This window comes from Xenopus tropicalis, chromosome 2, assembly GCF_000004195.4.
Source record: "Xenopus tropicalis strain Nigerian chromosome 2, UCB_Xtro_10.0, whole genome shotgun sequence".
In the NCBI taxonomy this organism is placed as follows: domain Eukaryota; kingdom Metazoa; phylum Chordata; class Amphibia; order Anura; family Pipidae; genus Xenopus; species Xenopus tropicalis.
In genome coordinates this window covers 65,816,136-65,839,234 of record NC_030678.2, presented here as the reverse complement: position 1 = coordinate 65,839,234, position 23,099 = coordinate 65,816,136, and the positions used below count along the sequence as shown (strand labels likewise).

The following is a 23,099-nucleotide window of genomic DNA, read 5'->3' as shown; positions in this document are numbered from 1 at the left end:
AAAAGTGTATAAAAATAATTAATATATTATGTAGTATTGCCCTGCGCTGGTAAAAGTTGTGTGTTTGCTTCATAAACACTACTACAGTTTATGTAGTATAGCCATGGGGGCAGCCATTTAAATTGAAAAAAGGAGAAAAGGCACAGGTTACTAAGCAAATAACAGATAAGTAGCATAGATTCCCATTGTATTCTACACAGTTTATCTGTTATCTTCTTATGTAACCTGTGCCTTTTCTCCTTTTTTCAATTTAAATGGCTGCCCCCATGGCTTCACAGCAGCTATTTCTATTAACTACAGTAGTCTTTCTGAACCAAATACACAACTTTTACCAGTGCAGGGCAACATTACATTATATTTTAATTATTTTAAAACATTTTTATTTTTTAGTGTTACTGTTCCTTTAAATTCTGATGCCAATTGCATTGTTTTCAGTGTTGTCATATAATGTGAATCTAAATTAATAACTTGTCAGCCTTATACTGTTATATTTATATTCTATATGTACAGTATTTTTCAAGTCAATCCCATAACTTGGTAACTGACAGCAACACAGAGCATGTGCTGGGAATCAACTAAAAAGAAGATTGGGAGCTACTGGGGGCATATTTGGAGGCATATATCTTCTCTGCTAAAGGGTTGTGGTTGCCTTGAGTTGGTACAGAAGCCCAAAACGTACAACATTTCTATCCTGTTTCTTCTGTTAAGCTTTAGTTATCCTTTAATTACTCTGACCTTTCATGGGGTTATGTAATAAAGGGCATAAAGTCGCTGTTTTTTGTTTTTTTGCTATTGGTTACTGCATCTAGGCAAATTGGAGTTAGCATCTGTAAGAGCAATGGTCACTAGTACAGGACTAGTGATGAGCGAATCTGACGAAAAATGTGCAAAATGCAGGTACCACACAACTCTTTTGATGTGCGCACTTTTTTTTTTAAGCCATAGTGCCTTTCTTTGATGCAGCCACACAAAAAAGGCACGGTCACGTAAGAAAAAGGTGAGGTTGCATAAAAAAAGGCATTTTTTATACTATTGCACCATTTTTTTTAAACGAGTGCGCCGCAAAATTTTCACGAAACGATTTGCCAATGGCAAAATGCAGAATTTCGCTGCAAATCTATGCCTGGCTAAAAACTTCACTCATCACTAGTCAGGACTTAAGAAGAAGCTTGACACTGAAAAAGAGGTCCATAGTGTGGCATCTTGTAGTCGGAATTTAGAGAACTGTCAGGGCACGCAGCAATCAGAATTGACAGAAAAAAGAATAATAGTATGGGATCCCTTATCCGGAAACCCATTATCCAGAAAGCTTCGAATTACGGAAAGCCTGTCGACCATAGACTCCATTTTAATCAAATAATTAAAATTTTTAAAACTGATTTCCTTTTTTCTCTGGAGAAATAAAACAGTACCTTGAAATTGATCCCAGCTAAGATTTAAATAATTCTTATTGGATGCAAAACAATCCTAATGGGTTTAATTAATGTTTTGTTGATTTTTAAGTAGACTGGAGTAGTATAGAGATCTGTAGTATGTAGATACTGTATGAGATACTGTAGTATGGAGATCCAAATTACGGAAAGACCCCTTATCCGGAATACCCTTGGTCCCGAGAATTCTGGATAATGGGTCCTATACCTGTACATCCAGAAATTTAGAGACTGGTGTAGGAAAAAGTGATTTAGAGAACTGGGCTGATTTTTCTATTGGTGCCATACAGATTTGGAGTCCCAGCACAAATCTGGGTCCTTACCAAAACTTGGGCTGATTTACTAATCCACGAATGGTCCGAAGGCGTCTGATTGCGTTTTTTTCGTAATGATTGGTATTTTGCGATTTTTTCGTAAATTGTCGCAACTTTTTCGTAGCTGTTACGACTGTTTCGCAAATTGTCGCAACTTTTTCGTAGCGTTACGACTTGCGCGAATTGTCGCGACTTTTTCGTAGCCTTTGTGCCGAATCCGAAAGTTTCGGATTCATTCAAGCTTCAGTATCGTGACTTTTCTTGGGCCAGGTTGGAGCTGCAGAGTGCCATTGAGTCCTATGGGAGGCTTCCAAAATCATGCTAAGTCTGAAAGTTTTGCCCGCAGTTTACGAGTGCTCAATACGAAAAAGTTGCGTCAAGATACGAGCAAATCGTAACGGCTACGAAAAAGTTACGACAATTCACGAAAAAGTCAGAACGGCGACGAAAAAAATCGCAAAATACGAAAAAGTCGCAAAATTCGTTTTCCAATCAGAATTTTTCCCATTCGGATTCGTGGGTTAGTAAATCAGCCCCTTAGTGTGCAAATATAAAATGTAACTACTTCCCCCAAATACAGTGCCATTTCTGATAATACATTTTGTCAGACATAACTACATGAATATCCAGAAAAATAGTTAATATAAAAAGTAATAGATCATTTGATAATTTCTTACATCCTTTGAAGGTTTTCTTAAGATGTCTCCCACACCTCCTCCATTTCTCAGTCCATGGTTAAGTACAGTGATAATGCACATGAGCAAAGTATCACAGGCTCTTTCCACATCACCCTCCTCATCTAGAAGTACAATATATGTATATGAAGAATAAGGTGAATTGAAAAAAAAAAAAACGAGCCAATGCAGTCTCCGATCCAACAAAAAATCCATACAGTCCATACACGGGGCGATAAAGCTGCCGAATCAGTCTACACTGAAAGTTTGGTCTCAGTGCTGTTTTCAAATAGTACCACATATTCCCATTTGGCCTGATACCATTGTAGAACAATTATACAGTATGTTTTCTTTTAAACCAAGCATCTTTTTAAGAGGTTTAAACAGCTTTTTGTGTTTTTCCCTGTATTTTGAACACTTACACCTATATGTAATAAAAGGCATTAAGTTTGCCCAGAAGCAGTAACACATAGCAACCAATAAGATGTTTGTTTTTAAACAGATGACCAGAAAATTCAATCTGATTGGTTGCTGCTATGGGTTACTGTTCCTGAGCAAACTTAGTGCAGTTAATTATATACCCCCATTACTCTTTAAAGTGATTAGGGCCAGATTTTTATCATTATCTTATTTATCACGTGAAAACTTATGGGCAAGATTTAATTCAAGGAGAAAAAACTTCTAATTCAGTTCCAGTTTTTTCCCATAGACTTTAATAGAGTTTACTTGAATTAATATGCATCTGAAATTAAATTTCATTTTTATGTGATAAACCATGAAATAACTTTTTCTCACTGAATTGAATCTGTCCCTATGTATGGTAGACAATACAATGAGATATTGCAAATGGTAAAAAAATGAGGCTTGGCAAAAGCTTATGTTTTAGTAGGGTACAAGGGCAAAGTAACATTATCATAAATTTTTTAGAAAGCGCGATTCAAGCTCCAATCTCAAACGCACAGAGAATTAGCAGCATTTTTAATCATCCAAATAACCTGAACAACCTGAAGCAATTCCTAGATCAGAAGATTAATGAAGGTGCAGTTCAACACACAGTCACAAGTTATATTTCAGACAGTTCCTAACAGAGTTGAAAAATATTTACCTTCAATCTCATCAAGTGTTGTGACACCAACAGTGCAGTCTGTCTGGTCCTTCTCACAGAATTCAGCAAAATTGTTTGGTGCCATTGGACTAGTAGCTGTAAAAACAGGCTGCATTATTCATCAGGTCAAGTGTAGACTAGATAATGAATGTACAAAATAGTTTACATTATGTTAACAATAAAAATGCATATCCATAAAAGTAAACTGAGCACATTTACTAAAGGAGAACAGTGACAATATTTATGTTAAACCCTTTTAGGGTAACCCTTTTGAAATAAAAAAAAACAAAAGTGGTATAAAGGTGATACCTCTATTGGCTAACTAAGATAATCATAGCAAGATTTCAGAACATTTTAGTTCCTTTTTCAAGCTGATTACAATGAAACTGTGGTGCTCTCTGATATATATACAACATTCAGCTCATAAATCAAATAACCAGAAAAAAGGAATATCTGTGTGGAAGGTGTTAACAAAGTCATATAAACGGGGGGGGGGCGGGGGGGGGGGACACAGGTAGAGAGACACTGGGCCAGTTAATCACATGGAATTCCATTTACTTCACACTTCAGTAACTTACCCTAATTTATATCAAGCCACTTTGGTCCACATTATCCTGTACCTTACCTGTTTGTCTCTTGCAGCCCCCCCACCCCCCGTTTATATGACTTTGTTAACACTTTCCATACAGATATTCCTTTTTTTCTGGTTATTTGAGCACATGATTTCATTATTTAAAAATAGATTATGATCTCAACCTGGAAATTACAAGCCAACGTCTAACATCTAAGTCTAACATTTGAATGTTTGCTAAGGGATCAAATTTGACGTCTAACATTTAAGTCTAACATTTGAATGTTTGCTAAGGGATCAAATTCAAGAGCCTGTTTTGGAAAATGGCATTATAGATATTACTCAGCATGGCCTTAACATAGTAACAAAGGGTGAAAAACGACACATCTCCATAGAGTTTACCCTTCTATGTCAAAATGAAACCTACCTAACTGCTACCATCAGTCCCTGGTGCCTTGTTCACATTCATTTTGAATAACAATTTACATACCCTGCATCAACCACCGACTTGATTGAGCAGAGTCACCTGTGCCCCTATTGAGTGAGTCTTGAAAGTTTGACATTCATATTCTAAAAATTAGTTTTCATTTTTTTATGGTTTTTGAATTATTTTTCCTTTTGGTCAACAGCTTTCCACTGTGGGATTTTAGCAGCTAACTGGTTGCTAGGGTCAGTTTACCTTAGCAACCAGTCAGTGGCTTGATTGAGAGGCTGGAAGATGAATAAGAGAGGGCTTAAATACTAATAAAAAATAGCAGTACAATTACAACAATAACAATAACATTGTTGCTTCCCAGAGCAATAGTTTTTTTTTGGTTGGTGGGGTCAGTGACCCCAATCTGACAGCTGGAAAGAGACTGAAAAGAAACACAGCAAGACAAATAATTCATATACTATAAAAAGACCATTTGAAATGTTGTTAAGAATAGAACATTCTATAACATAAATAACGAAAAACCTAATGAAAAGATAAACTACCCCTTTAAGCACATTTGTATATGAAAAAATATATTGCATAAACAAGCTCATATGTAAAACACTGCTTCATCTAATACGGAACTGAATCCAAAGGACACGAAAGGGCTAAAGAGATCCGTGCACGTAGCCGACAAAAAATCACGTAATTTTAAGGATTTGGAAAAATATAATTTTTAAGGATTGACTACCAAACTGCATATTTTATATGCTTTGTAAACAGGAAAGAATTACCCTCTCTTCCCATGAGTCTATCCTTTTAATACAGAACAAAACTGTGCTGGCCCGGCCCTTTCTTCTGCCAGCTGGCAGCTGTCTAATGTGCATGTTTGCTGCCTCCTGCTCCAATAGAAATCAGTCAGAAATATGTAGTAGACAGCTCTTTGACCAGCTTCCTATTTATCAACAATTGTTTTTTTTACTATTAAAGAAAAAACACTGCGATAAAACACAAAGAATAAACTCAAGAATAATCTTCAGAACCTCGAATAGTTGGTATTTATTAAAGAAAAATCTCACAAAAAGTCATCAAAAAAACTTGGCAAGTAAAAGATGGTGAAGGTCAATAGAAGTCTATGGGAATTGTCTATAACAAATGTATTTATTTTCCCAGTTAATTAAAACATTCAAGTTTTTTAGCCTAATTCAAAATGAGTGTAATAATATGATTCTCATTGGTGCACGTCTTTTTTCTGTGAACAAATGTGTGTGGGAATATTTTGTCAAGTTTAGTCACTTTTTTTTTGGTCTGCATGTTTTTTTTCCCCCCAACATCAAAAATTAGTAAACATGCTTTCAAGTTTGAAGTCATGCTTTGGTGGCAAATATACCCATTTCCAGTTGTTTTTTACTGCACAAAGAAGACAGGTTTTTTTCTGCACTGGAGGCAGTGCTGTCTGAGACTATCTGCCTAAGGAGAGGGAAATCCAAATAGGGCAACCTGAAAGCTCCCGCTTACCCTTTGGCAGTCGGTCAACCTCCATAATAAAGTCATCTTTAAGGAAGAGAAAGCCCACAATTGAGAAGAGATATACCAAAATAAGGGCAAGCAGGGCAGTCAACAAGATGGAGCGTCCATTCCGTGTCACACTCTTTATCACATTGAACAGGGTTTCTTCTCGGTAGATGAGATCAAAAAGCTGGAAAAGTAATATATAAGTATAGTTTAGGCGCTTTTTTTTTTTGGTGTGCATGTTTTTTTCCCCCCAAAAAACACATAAACTGTGTAGAGTGGTCTTGGCCCTTTTTAAAAAGCATCAGTTAATTATTTCTCCTCATGAAGAATCCTGTTCTATCTATTTCCATTTTATTTTGAAGAACTATAGTCTCTCTTACTGCTGCTCTGAAAGTTGGAGTGATGTCAAAAAAATGTGGAAGGGAGCATTTTGCAGTATACAAGAAGTCAGTTTACGAGCTATCTTGGGTGCAGAGTGTGATTTCCTGTGGCCAACAAAGCCATTTCCCGAAGATCAACAGCATACATCCTGTCTGCCTGTCACAGGTTCTGATAAAATGAAATGTTCCATGACTGACACACAAGGAAACATGGCAGATGTCTGCAGTTCACTCTGTATTTGCTAGTGCTTTGAGTATCATTTTTACATGTGTGCTCCCACCCATGGTAAATTAGCCTTTATTTGTCTTCTAATATATTTCTTTAACACAAAAATAATAAAATTCAGTTTTAAGTATTGACAATCTTACCAAAATGCTGTAAAACAGTTCATGAATGAAGAGGCCAAGAACACTGGTCAGAATATAAGCCACATGGTATAGGAATTCCACATCCATCACCATTGCTTTATATCCACGAATAAAGGTTCCTCGATTGCCCACAAAACTCACCACAAAGACAATTTTGTTTGTAAGCTGTTATTAAACAGTAAAAAAACTATGTCAGTTTTCATGTACAAAGACAACTTTTTTTGCACCAAGCTCTTTTTGGCATATCAGACAGTGTCACAAAAGCAGATTTTAACAGCTGTTTAATGTTTTTTTAAGTTGCTCATAAAATGACTTTCTTTGTTCTTCTCACTTAAAACTCAACAACTATGATGTGTGGAAAATAATATAAGTCAAGGTTACAATGTCAAAAGAATTCCAAAGACATAGCATCTTTTACAAGTTGAATAGAATGGAATGGGAGCATATCTATATTTTAATTCAGAGATACAGAATTAATTGCTATAACCATAATACTCATGAAAACTCAATGCACCTAAACAAAAAAGTTGAACTTGATACATTTCTTTTTTTAACCTCCCATGCCATATTATTGTGTTATATGAGATACCCTAATAATGTCATATTGCAACCCCTATTTAACACCACACCTTTATAGGAGGGCTATGCAAGATAATGTGGTCAGGCAGCCCATGAGAAGATGGTACCTTTGGTGAAAATCTAAGGCAGTAATAACTTTACAGACGGGAAAAAAACAAGGTAAAAAATGTATACATTTGCTTTTTAATAGTTAGTTTCCGCAAATACAGGGAGAAAAAAATATTTAGGCATAGTAAAATATAGTAAGACATAGGCGCTCATTAAAAATTCTACTTTTAACATGTTGGGTTTATACTTTCCTATGGTAACACTGCTTTGTATATGTGCATTATAAATGTATAAGTGTTGTTATCCTTTGGAATATTATGATTTCTGAAAATACATTTTACGATGGCTAATAAATTATGCACTTTGATTTTTTTATGGGCACTAGGTTCAGAGGTATTGAATATTCTATTCAAATATTTTATGGATAACAGGAGAGCAGTCTGCATTCTCTTTTTAACCCTTTCTACACCATATGTTGTCAGAAAACATACTGTATAGCATAGATTAAACTGAACCCCGGAAATGTAAACTCTACAGGGCTTGCATGATGGAACTAATGTGTCAACACAATACTTAATATGTTTATTGGGAGCCAGCCTAGACATTTAACCTGATGACTTTTATAAGCTGCTCTGAAAACATTTTTTTCAGTACATTTGAATAGAATTCAGAAAGGTAGATTCTGCATTGCTGAGAATGTATTTTTTTGCCAGTAGTATAGATGTTCCATTTCTGCCAGTTAATGGTAGTTATCATAGTAAGGATTATTATGTTTTAAAAACATATCTTTTTGAAAACCACAATAACCATAAAACCATAGCTTTTCTTCTTTAAACAAAACTCCAAATTATGGGAAGATGATGGCCTTTCAATAATTTGGACTCCCATAGAGTCCATTTGAGGAAGTCTATGGCAAGCAAATTCAATTTTTTTCTTTGTAAAAAAGACCATTTACCAGTACCTTGTACTTGATGGTAACTAAGCTCTATAAGTCCATCATGTTGTAATGTATTTAGTAGACTTAAGCTATGGTGATTTTATTACAGAAAAAACCTTATGGGCAAAACCCCAGGTCCCAAGAATGTTGAATAAAATTCAATACTTGAATTATCAGAAATATAATTTCTATTACTGGAATACATGTCTTACATTTAAGGCTCCCAGTATGTAAAGTGTTGGGCCAATTCCCAGGTAGTACACAGAGCGCAGGATAAGAGCCACAATCAAAGGCCGAAAGCCATAACGCTTTGTAAACAAAGACATAACTGAGAAACACACCATGCCCCAGAAAAGAAGTGAGATCAAAGGTGAATCCAGAATTCCTGTAGGTGAAGAAAAAATACAAGTAAAGTAGAAATACATAAAGTTGTTTTTTACTGTAATTACATTGCCTCGAGTTTTTTTTCCATATACAAAAACACTGCAGTAGATATATTTAATAATTTTCATTTTTTTTTTAACAAAAATAAATATTTTACAAGCTGCTTCTTACAAAAGTTGCTGAAAATAATTTTAGATAAATTATGATTGACTACTTTTTGCCTGTTTTGGACAGTGGACAGATTTTTTTTTCATAGATTGCCCTGCAATGGTACAATGATAGCTCTTTTAAATTAAGATCTAGGACACCTTTTTAAAACAGCTCACTTTAAAAACATTTTTATTATGGTATAGAGATGTATATTCGAAATCAATTTGCATTGGTCTTTTTCTGTGTGGATCTTTAATTATTATAACCATATCTATTTGCTAGAGTCTTGTTTACACTAGAACCAGGCAGCTGTTTAAATGACAGGGTAGTAGAAGAAAACAGATAAAAACATAAGCAATACATAAGTAATGAAAATAATGACAATAAAACTTTTGAGTTTTCTTGTTGCCTGTGTCAGAGAACTCAACAATCAGGTAGCATTTTGCACTGCAAACTAGAAAGATGTAGAAGATATTTTACTTTAAGTGAAAGAAAGTAAATGGTCAAATACCATAAGGCAGTGCTGTCCAACTGGCGGCCCACAACCCCCTCTGCGTGGCCCCCCCACCTGTCTGGCTGCTTTGATGGCTTAACGTTGTGTAAGCTTTATATGGTATCAGTACTGATCTTAACTGGCCCCCTGCATGGTTCTCACCTCAGATTCAGGCTGTAATCCTCCTATATAGTTTAAAAATGTAATCCCCTGTACTGTTCACACCTTTTAATCTCTGCATTGTTTACCCACTGCAGTGTTCATACCTCAGGCTCATAGGCAGCATAGGGCAGAGAGGGTATGGCACACACAGGCAGCATAGGTAAGGGAGGATATGGCACACACAGGCAGGGTAGGGCAGGCAGAGTATGGCACACACAGGCAGCATAGCGCTGGCAGAGTATGGCACACACAGGCAGGGTAGGAAAGCAGAGTATGGCACACACAGGCAGCATAGGGTAGGCAGAGTATAGCACACTCAGGCAGGGTAGGGCAGGCAGAGTATGGCACACACAGGCAGGGTAGGACAGAATGAGTATGGCACACACAGGCAGGGTATGGTAGAGTATGGCACACACAGGCAGCATAGGGCTGGCAGAGTATGGCGTACACAGGCAGGGTAGAGTATGGCACACACAGGCAGCATAGCACTGGCAGAGTATGGCACACACAGGCAGCATAGGTAAGGGAGGATATGGCACACACAGGCAGGTTAGGGCAGAGTATGGCACACACAGGCAGCATAGGGGAGGCAGAGTATGGCACACACAGGCAGGGTATGGCAGAGTACGGCACACACAGGCAGCATAGCGCTGGCAGAGTATGTCACATACAGGCAGGGTAGAGCAGAGTATGGCACACACAGGCAGCATAGGGCCGGCAGTGTATGGCGCATACAGGCAGGGTAGGGCAGAGTATGGCACACACAGGCAGCATAGGTCAGGGAGGATATGGCACACACAGGCAGGGTAGGGCAGGCAGAGTATGGCACACACAGGCAGGGTAGGAAAGGCAGAGTATGGCACACACAGGCAGCTTAGTGGAGGCAGAGTATGGCACACACAGGCAGGGTAGGGCAGAGTATTGCACACACAGGCAGCATAAGGCTGGTAGAGTATGGCGCACACAGGCAGGGTAGGGCAGAGTATGGCACACACAGGCAGCATAGTGCTGGCAGAGTATGGCACACACAGGCAGCATAGGTCAGGGAGGATATGGCACACACAGGCAGGGTAGGGCAGGCAGAGTATGGCACTCACAGGCAGCATAGGGGAGGCAGAGTATAGCACACACAGGTAGGGTAGGACAGGCAGAGTATGGCACACACAGGCAGCATAGGGGAGGGAGAGTATGGCACACACAGGCAGCTTAGTGCTGGCAGAGTATGGCACACACAGGCAGCATAGGTCAGGGAGGATATGGCACACACAGGCAGGATAGGGCAGGCAGAGTATGGCACACACAGGCAGCATAGGTCAGGGAGGATATGGCACACACAGGCAGGGTAGGGCTGGCAGAGTATGGCGCACACACAGGCAGCATAGGGGAGGCAGAGTATGGCACACACAGGCAGGGTAGGACAGGCAGAGTATGGCACACACAGGCAGGGTAGGACAGGCAGAGTATGGCACACACAGGCAGCATAGGGTAGGCAGAGTATAGCACACTCAGACAGGGTAGGGCAGGCAGAGTATGGCGCACACAGGCAGGGTAGGGCAGAGTAAGGCACACACAGGCAGCATAGAGCTGGCAGAGTATGGCACACTCAGGCAGCATAGGGCTGGCAGTGTATGGCGCACACAGGCAGGGTAGGGCAGGCAGAGTATGGCACACACAGGTAGCATAGGGGAAGCAGAGTATGGCACACACAGGCAGGGTAGGACAGGCAGAGTATGGCACACACAGGCAGCATAGGGCTGGCAGAGTATGGCACACACAGGCAGCATAGCGCTGGCAGAGTATGACACACACAGGCAGCATAGGGTAGGCAGAGTATAGCACACTCAGGCAGGGTAGGGCAGGCAGAGTATGGCACACACAGGCAGGGGAGGACAGGCAGAGTATGGTGCACACAGGCAGGGTAGGGTAGAGTATGGCACACACAGGCAGCATAGCGCTGGCAGAGTATGGCACACACAGGCAGCATAGCGCTGGCAGAGTATGGCACACACAGGCAGCATAAGTCAGGGAGGATATGGCACACACAGGCAGGATAGGGCAGGCAGAGTATGGCACACACAGGCAGGGTAGGGCAGGCAGAGTATGGCGCACACAGGCAGGGTAGGGTAGAGTATGGCACACACAGGCAGGGTAGGACAGAATGAGTATGGCACACACAGGCAGCATAGCGCTGGCAGAGTATGGCACACACAGGCAGCATAAGTCAGGGAGGATATGGCACACACAGGCAGGATAGGGCAGGCAGAGTATGGTACACACAGGCAGCATAGGGGAGGCAGAGTATGGCACACACAGGCAGGGTAGGGCAGGCAGAGTATGGCACACACAGGTAGCATAGGGGAAGCAGAGTATGGCATACACAGGCAGGGTAGGACAGGCAGAGTATGGCACACACAGGCAGGGTAGGACAGAGAGTATGGCACACACAGGCAGGGTAGGGCAGAGTATGGCACACACAGGCAGCATAGGGCTGGCAGAGTATGGCACACACAGGCAGCATAGCGCTGGCAGAGTATGGCACACACAGGCAGGGTAGGGCAGGGAGGATATGGCACACTCAGGCAGGATAGGGCAGGCAGAGTATGGCACACTCAGGCAGGATAGGGCAGGCAGAGTATGGCACACACAGGCAGGGTAGGGCAGGGAGGATATGGCACACTCAGGCAGGATAGGGCAGGCAGAGTATGGCACACTCAGGCAGGATAGGGCAGGCAGAGTATGGCACACACAGGCAGGGTAGGGCAGAGTATGGCACACACAGGCAGCATAGGGCTGGAAAAGTATGGTCCACACAGGCAGGGTAGGGCAGGCAGAGTATGGCGCACACAGGCAGCATAGGGCAGGCAGAGTATAGCACACACAGGCAGGGTAGGGCAGGCAGAGTATGGCACACACAGGCAGCATAGGGCAGGCAGAGTATAGCACACACAGGCAGGGTAGGGCAGGCAGAGTATGGCACACACAGGCAGCATAGGACAGAGAGTATGGCACACACAGGCAGGGTAGGGCTGGCAGAGTATGGCACACACAGGCAGGGTAGGGCAGAGTATGGCACACACAGGCAACATAAGGCTGGCAGAGCATGGCACACACAGGCAGGGTAGGGCAGAGTATTGCACACACAGGCATCATAGGGCAGGCAGAGTGCTGCCTGTGTGTGCCATACTCTGCCTTCCCTATGCTGCCTGTGGGAGGTGAACCTGGCAGGGGTTTGTTTTGGGAGTGTGTTAGCAGTTGGAAATAGCGATTAAATGGTCTCTAAGGTGTGTAATTATATGCTGGTGGTTGCTGTGCTATCCACAGGGGAGGCATATGGATTTAAGGGTATGTCTTAATATGATGTAATATAATTATTTCACATATGAATGGTGTTTGATATCCCTGCAGTGAGGACGAAGCATTTGGGTTTTTGCTGCACTACCACCATTGTGATTAAATGGGTGTGGTTTGAAGTGGGTGTGGTTTAAAGGGGGAGTGGTCAAAACTGGCTTCCATTAGCGGCCCCTTCACCATGTATGTGAGAGAAATTCTGACCCTCATTACCGCAGAAGTTGGACAGCACTGCCACAAGGAGTTTAGCGGAGACTCTGCTACTTAGGGACAGATTTATTAAAATTTGACTAAAAAAAAAATAAAAAACAAACGTGTGTGACTTTTCTTCTTGACTGTTCAATGAGGCTAAAAAACTTGAATGTTTTGTCAAACTGGGAAAATAAATAATGTTGTTAAAGACTATTCCTATTGACTTCTATTGGAAACTGGCAGTCTTTACGTGCTAAGTTTTCTCTGGAAATTTGTCATGGATTTCTTTACTAAATAATAAAGTTTGTGTTTTTACACCTCATTTTCTCGAATTGTGAAATGCAAACTCAAATTTTGATAAATCAGCAGCTATTAATACATAAATCATCCAAAAAACATTTTATACAAGAATAAAAAATACAAATGCATTCAAGATGTAAATGTAAATTATACATATGCAATAAAATAGAAATAGAACATTTACATGTTAATGTGCATGGTTTGCAAAAGAAATGTTAAAATCTCAGTAGGATGTCAAAAAAAGATGACTGACTATGACTGAATAATCTCTTACCTATAGATGTACCCTCTACATATGGGTAGAAAAAAGCTATTATAAGGTTGATGAAAACAGCTAGGTTGAATGAAATTGTACCCCAAAGAGTCATTCGACGTGAAAACCAGTATATCAGAGGCATGCCTAAAAAGAAAATACAGAGCAGGCAAAAAATTATTATTACTGCAGTTACTTCTCTAAACCATCTTTATTTTGGATGACAACTGCTCTAGAGCAACATAAATGATGCTTGTTCAAGAAAAAGTATTTATGATGGAGTAAAGCCATGAACACCTTATGGCCCTCTCATTGCGGAAGTATTCGGTCAGGCTGTTCTGTCAATCATCTATACAAAAACAGAAGGTTGAAACTAAAAACCTATACATTTCTGAAAAGAACAGATTCTGATGAATCAACAATAGGTAAAACTGTCTGTCTACTCCAAAGTACCAAGTTGCAATACTTTCCTAAAATTTTCAATTTTTCTAAAAATTTGTGAATTTTTTAATAAATCTTTTAAAAATCTTCAATTCTATAGCATCTTATCCCCTACAGGTCATAAGGTAACCAGATAAAACATCAGGGGTCCACTGAACAGTTTGATGCCCAATGTACATAGGTTTACCTAACTATGTGGCTTTTAGGGGGCCCAAGATGAAGATATCCCATATGAACATTTCTGTCATTTCAGCTACTACAAGAGCAACACATTTACATCATTTTATGTGGGATAAAGCTATAAAAAAGTATGCTCACCCCAGAAAACCATATATTTTCTGAAAGTACACATTCGCCCGAGTCTGAAATGGGTATACATGTCTTTCTACTCCAAATACCAAGCTGCAAAGCTTTCCTAAAATTGCAGATGTTGATGACGTTTCTGAAAATCACCTCAAAGCTTCAACTTTTCATCATCTTATCCCCCACATATCATTAGGTATCAAGATATATCATCCTCACTATGAATGCCAGGGGTCCACTAAACAGTTTGATGCCCAATTGGCATAGGTTTATCAAAGTGCATGGTATTTACAGACTCCAATATATACTGCGTGCATAATAATTTCATGGCTTACATTTACCTAATTCATCACAAGGCCAGGTTTATGTGTGGTAAAAGCAGTAAAAAGGTAAGGTGATCCCTGATCATATATTTTTGGAAAGTACACATGCAGACAAATCCAAAATGGGTAACTATTTCTTTCCACCACAATGTACCTAATGGCAAAATTTTCCTAAAGTTAGCATTTGATTGCATTTCTGAAAATCACCTAAAAATGTTGCAATTTGTCTCATTTATCTTGCACAGTTTCTTACATACAAGGACACATCACCCTAAATATGAATGCCAGAGGTCTAATGAACAGTTTGATGCCCAACATGCATAGATTTGCCATAGTATGTGGTATATACAGACCCCAAATTAAAATAGTGCATATGGATTTTTCTCTCCTGCCAAACCCCATGACCACATACTGGGGCAGATTCACTAAAGGGTACAAAAACGAGTGTTATTCATAGCATGCCTTAAAAATATTAACGATCGATTCACTAAAAGGACACTTTTCTGAATTAAGAAGCAATTTTATTGTCGTTATTTATCTGGCAATGACAGAATTTTAAAAGATATTTGAAAGCATGCAATATATTTATACGTTATTTCGTAGCACGTGATATTAGTGCACGCTATTATGTGCGTAATCGATACGCGACGCATACAACATGACTTCCACCATTTTGGGACTCAGAAAGTGCAGCTGCGCAATCACCGCCTGGGAAGCTTAAAAAAAAACCCTTTGCGAGGCAAGTGATGAAGAGGAGGGATAACAGCTTCTATGGCGCCCGATCCAAAAAAAAAACATCTTACAACAACAGTCAGTTACGACAAGCTTCATTCGAGGCAGCTCTGTTAAACATGCATGAGCAACACTTAAAGGAGAAGGAAAGGCTACCAAAGAGTTCATCTCAAGCTGCAGGCATACCTTCAGTTGTCTCAATAGTGCCCTTAAGTCTCCCCAAATTGCAATCGTTCAGATGATCAGAAGCCAAACAGGAAAAAAAACCGCTGAGCTGGGTAAAGAGGATTCCCATAATGCATCGCTCCTGCAACTACTCTACGACCAGGACTGTAGGCCTCACATGCGCAAATAACCCTATGCAGCACAAGCAGGTGCCCCCCTTCAGCCTCCGCTCCTCGCTCCTGCACAGACTGAAGAAACTCTGTCTCCCCGCGCGCGCTCCCCTTCCCCCTGTGCTGAAGGGGAGTGCACGCAGGGAGACAGAGTTTCTTCAGTCTGTGCAGTAGCGGGGATGCAGCAAGCAGGTGTGGGGATGCAGCAAGCAGGTGTGGGGACGGGAGGGGAGCGGTGGGGGGGGGTGTTGGTGTGACTGTGCCGGTTGGTATCTGTCCAGGAGCGAGGAGAGGGGAACGGGGGCTGGGTAAATTAACGTTTCTCTTTTTACTATTTGTTGTGGGGGGACCCACCAGCTCCAAGGGAACACAAGCCTTAGTGGATTCCAACTTTAATGACTTGATTATTACAACAATAAGCAGTTAGTCAATCCTATTTACTGTCAATGCAGAAATGTTGCATATTGCCACTCACTACTTCTAAGAGAAATAAAATAAATGAGCAACTATGTTCACTGGAAATAAAAACAGTATTGTTTGAGATGTTTTGTGTTTCTTTTTTTATGGTATTTAAGATTGTAGGTACTTACAGGCAAAGTAATTGCTTACGATTTTCCCCATACATGATTGCCCCTGTCATCTGCACTTTGGACACGATGTATGGCATCAATTGGGTCATCAAGGTCCTCAGCCACAAACACAGGCAATCCATGACAGTTGGCTAGATTGTGCAGTACAGCGCAGGCTACTACAATTTGTGCGACTTTACTGGGGCTGTACATGAGACTTCCTACGGACTTGTCCAGGCAGCAGAAGTGGCTTTTTAGAACCCCAAAAGTTCTGTCAATAACAGACCGCGCTCTGACATGTGCTTCATTTAAAAGCACATTCAGCCCTTGTACGTGGCCTTGGTATTGGGGTCATTAGCCACCTATAACAAGGGTAGCCAGCATCTCCTAAATTAAAATAAGATGGAATAATTTGCTGAAATCAAATAAGCTGCTTCCAGTCTCCCACTGTGAAAAGAGGGCCTGTTTGCAATTGCAAACCATGCTTATGGCAGCCAGGCCCTGGTGTGACAGTGGGAAAGTTTAGGAAACTTGTGATAGACATGACACAAATACTTACCTAAAGCCACCCATGAGGCATTTACTTGCTTTGAAAATCACCATAAAGTCCAGTTCACAACCCAACAAAAATCCGACTGCAAACTCCATCTTGTCTTGACACGCTTACGAACCGCAATGTTTTTTGAGTAACGCCTACTCCAAGTAGGTGTTAATATTAGCATGATTATCGCAATATTTGATGAGTTTAACCCTTCATATATGTTTGTGAATTATGCGTTAGTATTATTTCTATTAGATAATTTCCAGAATGTGATGGAAATAATGCTTGCGATAATGTAACACATACAAAAAGACTTTGATGAATCGGTACTTAATTAACAAACAATTTTTAATGCATAAAACTATGCATTCTGTGTTAACGACCTTTAGTGAATTGGCCCCATTATGTGTTGTAAGACCCCCTAACTGTACTGAGAACCCCCCAAAAAAACATTTTTGGAAATTACACATTCTGACAACTTTATACACCAAAGTACCAATATGCCAAGCTTTATTAAAGTTAGTGGTTTTTATGACTTTTCTGAAAATTGCCTACAAATGTTGCAATTTGCTGCATTTATCTCACAGAATTTCTTACATACAATGGCATACGACCCTAAATACGAACAGTAGAGGTCTGCTAAACAGTTTGATGCACATTATGCATAGATTTACCAAAGTATGTGGTATGTATGGACTTCAAATGAAAAATAGAGCATACACATTTTCTTGGCTGCCAACTCAGCTTCTACAAACCCTTGCTTGTGTATTATGTGTTGTAAAACCCCCTAACTATACAAGTACACATTTAGACAAATTCAAAATGGGTAAATATTTTTTTCTGTCCAAAACTGCCAAACAGCAAAGCTTTCCTAAAATTAGAGGTTTTGATAGCATTTCTATTTTTCTCTAAAAATGTTGCAATTTGCCTCAATTTATCTTGCACAATGTCTTATATACAAAGGTACATCACCCGAAATATGAATGCCAGAGGTCTAATGAACAGTTTGATACTCAGTATGCATAGATATACCAAAGTATGTGGCATATAAGGACCCCAAGTGATTTTTATCTCCAGCCAAATCATTTTCTGCAAAAAGAGCCTCATGACTGCATATTATGTGTCATAAGACCCCCTAACTGTACAGGGACCCCCAGAAAGCCACATATTTTTGGAATGTACACATTCTGATGATGTGTACCCTTGGTCCCAATGAATGCTTGGGACCAAGGGTATTCCGGATAAGGTGTCTTTCCGTAATTTGGATCTCCATACCTTAAGTCTACTAAAGAATCAATAAAACATTAATTAAACCCTATGGGATTGTTTTGCATCTAATAAGGATTATTTATATCTTAGTTGGGATCAATTACAAGGTACTGTTTTATTACTACAAAGAAAAAGGAAATCAGTTTTAAAATTCTGAATTATTTGATTAAAATGGAGTCTATGGAAGATTCTGGATAACGGGTTTCTGGATAAGGGATCCCATACCTGTACTAAAGTATGGGATACATACGAAGCCCAAATGCAAATAACGTATATGTATATGTACACTATATATATATATATATATATATCTCACAAAAACAAACTTTGATCTGATGGCATAGATGGAGATATGGTGATTTTTCCCAAGCTGCACCTGAGCAAGGTTAATGAAGATAGAAGCTGAATTCGGAGTGTGGATCATTCTTTTTTAAGTCCCTGTGTGTTCGGCACTCTGTTCTTTTCATTTAAATATATATATATATATATATATATATATATATAGTTGAAGTTCAGGAACCGCTCACACAGGTCTTATGTTAGTTGAAATAAATTTATTAAAGGTGAACAAACGACTAACGTTTCGGCTGGTATCCCAGCCTTTGTCAAAGTCACAGAATGAAGTGTACACAGACCCTATAAAGTGTGTTTGGCGGGAAAACCAAACAAGCAGTGGAGTGGGTCTAAGTCCACCGAGTGATGACATCACACACATGAAAATCCACAACCAATCCCATCAATGTGTCATACAAAACACGTACATAAATAAACAAAGTACAAGGGCAAATATATCAACGGGGAAAAAAACACAAGCGACGGGGAAAGAAAGGTAAAACAAAGATAGGGATAATGGGGACATGGTGAGGGTTTATCGTATCAAACTTATATCAGTATAAAGTGGGAATACATAAAATACTAGCGTGAATTCATACCTTAATCTAAACAACTTGTAACAACATACGGAAACGGCACTAATTCAAAATTACAATAAATAGATAAACTGTATCTTAAGCTTGCGGTGCAAACATAACAAAAAAGGGTTACAAAATATACGGCCCATAGAAACTGTTTGTAGCAACTCATAAATTGATCATACCGCTTTTGGTGTCAACACAATCTTCAAGCTAGTCAAAATAAACTCCCTATACGGATGAAGGGAAATAGCTGGCGTAGGTTTCTTATTGTGGGGGATTCTTTGTTAGCATTACTGGAATCCTGACTAGAGAAGAAGCAAAGCGCATCAGGAAAAGGTGTTGTGAAGCATAGCGGACCAGGAAAAGGTAAGCCTCCGGGGTGGGCATAGGTGTAACAGAAGAAATGTGTCAGAAAGTAAAGGCATGTTACCCGATCGTACTGGCATGTCCCCGAGCCCCAAGCTACCTTCAAGGACAGAACGGGTTACTGCGGTCAATGAAATTCCCGGGTGTAACGGAATAAAGCGCAGTGCTGAATCAGTGGGGATCTGCAAAGAGCCCTTAGTCAAAACACAGGTAAGTATAAATTGGTTACTTAAAAAGGCAAAACGAAACCGGTAATATCAAAGAGGAAAGGGCCATCGGGACCAGCCGTGTGGCTCCTAGTAACCAACCCATCCAGCGTACCCGGGGATCGTGTAAGAACCGCCGTACGTCAGGACATCTGTGGTGTTAGGAGGCAAAGCTGGGGTACCCGATTGGTGGACTAGGTAGCGGGAGTGGTTTGTCACCCCAGTTATACCTGCATTGTATGCTTTGTGGGGGAATTCAACCAACATCCCGTTCCACGAGTATCCACCACGGAGTAAGTTGGATTGCGAAACATTAAACTGCAATAGAGGGCATAAACGCGGGAGTAGTAGTGGGTCTATATAATGACCAACAGTGGGGCGCTTGGTGGACATCTGTGGTGTTAAGGGGCACAGCTGGGGTACCCGATTGGCGGACTAGGTAGCGGGAGCGGTTTGTCACCCCAGTTATACCTGCATTGTATGCTTTGTGGGGGAATTCTACCAACATCCCGTTCCACGAGTATCCACCACGGAGTAAGTTGGGTTACGAAACATTAAAGTGCAATAGAGGGCATGAACGCGGGAGTAACAATGGGTCTATATAATGACCAGCAGTGGGGCACTTGGTGGACAGACAGTATGAATCGGGTAAACCAAGTAAAGTATTGAATAAAGTAATAGTTTAAGATATGTGTCTTTTAAGGAAAGGTAAACAGAAACGGAGAGAACACGAGGGAAAAAAATGAAAGGGGAAAAGGAAACATATGTCAGCCCCCCTTAAGAAGGACAGCGGGTTTTCCCATGGAAGGTGTGCATAATGCTGAAAACAGAAAGCAGTTCAGGTCCTCAAAATACACCAAGTTGGGCTAGGAGTTTCCTAAGTGGACTGTGAAAGCAGTAGGAGGCAGGGACTGCTTTTAAAACAGGAACCAACATCATTCAGGGAAGATAAAAAGAGGAGTAAGACACAAGTTCATTTAATCCGGTTGGATTCAGAGTTTGTAGTTTGTGTATCCAACGTAATTCAAGTTGTAACAACAATTTCTCACGGTTACCTCCTCGTATAGGAGGGGGGGACATGGTCTATGATCATAGAGCGTAGACTAGCAAGAGAATGTTTATGTTGGAGAAAATGAGCTGCTATTGGGGTGTCAGCTTTCCCAGAATCCAAGGCTGCTCGTATTGTTGAACGGTGGTTCGCCATTCTATCACGAAATGTGGTGACGGTTTTACCCACATAAAATAGGCTGCAAGGGCATTTAATAAAGTATATGACAAATTTCGAGGTACAAGTCAATCTGTGTTTGATAGGGATCGGTCTACCTGTATGTGGATGGTTAAATGTTGTGCCGGTTAGTAGATAGAAAAAGAATCGCTCTAAGGGAAACCCTAAAGCGAAACAAAAATTCCTCAGAAACAATATAAATAAATAATAAACAAATAAATGAAAAAATGAAAACAGTATAATAAACTAACAAACTATAAGTACCACGTGGTTCGATGAGGCCCGGGTGTTTAAACCCCGGGCCTGCCGCTCAAGTTTTAGAGTCTATCTCTTATGTAGTTTAAAGTCTGAGAAACAGCATGCTCACCAAAGTCCGGCAATGGTCCGGGTGCTCACAGCCCCGAACCCGCAGCTGAGGAGGAATAACTTCAAAGTGGAAGGAAGGACATCGAGCACACTTCGGACACAAGGAATCCGTTAAAATTCTGTACTTTATTTCATCATGTTTAAAAACAAAAGTGTGCCTAGGCACACTTTTGTTTTTAAACATGATGAAATAAAGTACAGAATTTTAACGGATTCCTTGTGTCCGAAGTGTGCTCGATGTCCTTCCTTCCACTTTGCCGGTTAGTAGATAGCCACAGGTGGTACATGACGGGCATCTGAAACAGCCTGGTTTAGTAGTATTTAGCCACATCGTTGGTTTGTCATTGCTGTAACAATGAATGGGGTCGGTCTTGACCAGTAGATCTCTTAGGCTTCTTCCCCGTTTGTAGGCAATCCTGGGGGGAGTTCTAAACACTGGTGGTAATGTTTTATCTTTAGCCAGAACAGTCCAGTGGTTGTGTATAGCTCTGGTCAGGTGTTTCGTTTGTGGGGTGTATGAGGTAAGGAAGGTCAGACGGTCCTCTTGTTGTGTATCTGGTCGGGAACTCACAGTGTGTAAAAGGTCCTCTTGGGTGTAAAGCAGGGCCCTGTCCCTACACTCAAGTAGGTGGTGTCGGTTGTAACCCCTATTTTCAAAACGGTCCATTAGTGCATCAAGCTGTTTGTTTAATTGTGTGAAGTCTGAATTATTACGTACCATTCGTATCATTTGTGAAAAGGGAATGGAATTCAACAGATGTGGGGGATGGCAGGAGGAGTGGTGAAGTAGAGTATTCCTGTCGGTCTCTCTCCGGAAGGTAGTCGTATGTATGTTATGGTTCAGGATGGAAATGTCGAGATCAAGAAAAGAGATATTATGCTTATTGATAGAAGCCGTAAACCTAATAGTTGAAGGAAGATTGTTAAGTTCCTGTACCATCTGCAGAAATTCTTCGGTCGTACCTGTCCACAGCAAGAATAGATCATCGATAAATCTGTATAGCTTGTAAATATGAGTGCCATAGGACCGGATAATGTAACATTGTTCGTAATGAGACATATACAGGTTGGCAAAGCTAGGGGCTACGTTTGACCCCATACTGGTGCCACTAACTTGTAAATAGTAGGACCATTCAAACTTAAAGTAGTTCATGGTTAGGCAGCATTGGAGTAAGTCAAGGCGAAAATCAATCTGTGGACGTGTGGGGTCAGGGTTCCTTAGGAGAGCGTCCCTTACCACAGCTATGCCATCTTCCGTGGGGATGACTGTGTAGAGAGATGACACATCCATAGTGGCTAGCTTAGTGTTTTCAGGAAGGGGGCAGGCCTTGAGGATTTGTTTTAAAAAGTCACCCGAGTCCCTGATGTATGTGGGTGTGTTTTTCACTAAAGGTTGTAAGTAGTGATCTACAAATATAGCTAAAGGTTGTAAAGTTGATTCACGAGCACTCACTATTGGACGTCCGGGAGGAGCTGTTAAGTTCTTATGAATTTTAGGTAGAGTGTAGAGAATCGGGCAGATGGGAAAATCCTTTGTCAGAAATAAGAATGAACTCTGATTCAGAACTCCAAGGGACAAGCCTGTCTGTAAAATCTGGTCGATACGTTGTTTATATTTAACAGTAGGGTCACTTGGTAGGCGTTTGTAAACCGTCTCATCTGAGAGTTGTTTTAGAATTTCAGTTCTATAGTCAGTGTAATTTTGTATTACAATAGAGCCCCTTTTGTCGGCAGGTCGAATCACTATGTTGGAATTCTGCGTATGGCCTCCCTCTCAAGTCTGGTCACGTTAGGAAATAATTTGTCGCGAGTGGGAACTTTCATAGTTTCATCAATCAGTAATCTAGTAAAAGCCTCAATGGACTTAGGCGTGTTTGTGGGTTCAAAATC

At 40.6% G+C, this 23,099-nt stretch overlaps 1 protein-coding gene across 1 annotated transcript in view; it reads right to left on the bottom strand.

Annotated features, from left to right (window-relative positions):
* Positions 1 to 23,099, bottom strand: part of itpr3 (inositol 1,4,5-trisphosphate receptor, type 3) — a 350,279-nt gene that overhangs the window by 30,647 nt on the left and 296,533 nt on the right. Inside the window, exons 49-54 of the mRNA XM_018091571.2 lie at positions 13,641 to 13,766; positions 8,550 to 8,722; positions 6,774 to 6,938; positions 6,028 to 6,208; positions 3,524 to 3,619; positions 2,422 to 2,543 (exon numbers count right to left, since the gene is read on the bottom strand). Coding sequence (XP_017947060.1) covers positions 2,422 to 2,543; positions 3,524 to 3,619; positions 6,028 to 6,208; positions 6,774 to 6,938; positions 8,550 to 8,722; positions 13,641 to 13,766 — 863 coding nt within the window. The remainder of the gene's footprint in view (positions 1 to 2,421; positions 2,544 to 3,523; positions 3,620 to 6,027; positions 6,209 to 6,773; positions 6,939 to 8,549; positions 8,723 to 13,640; positions 13,767 to 23,099) is intronic.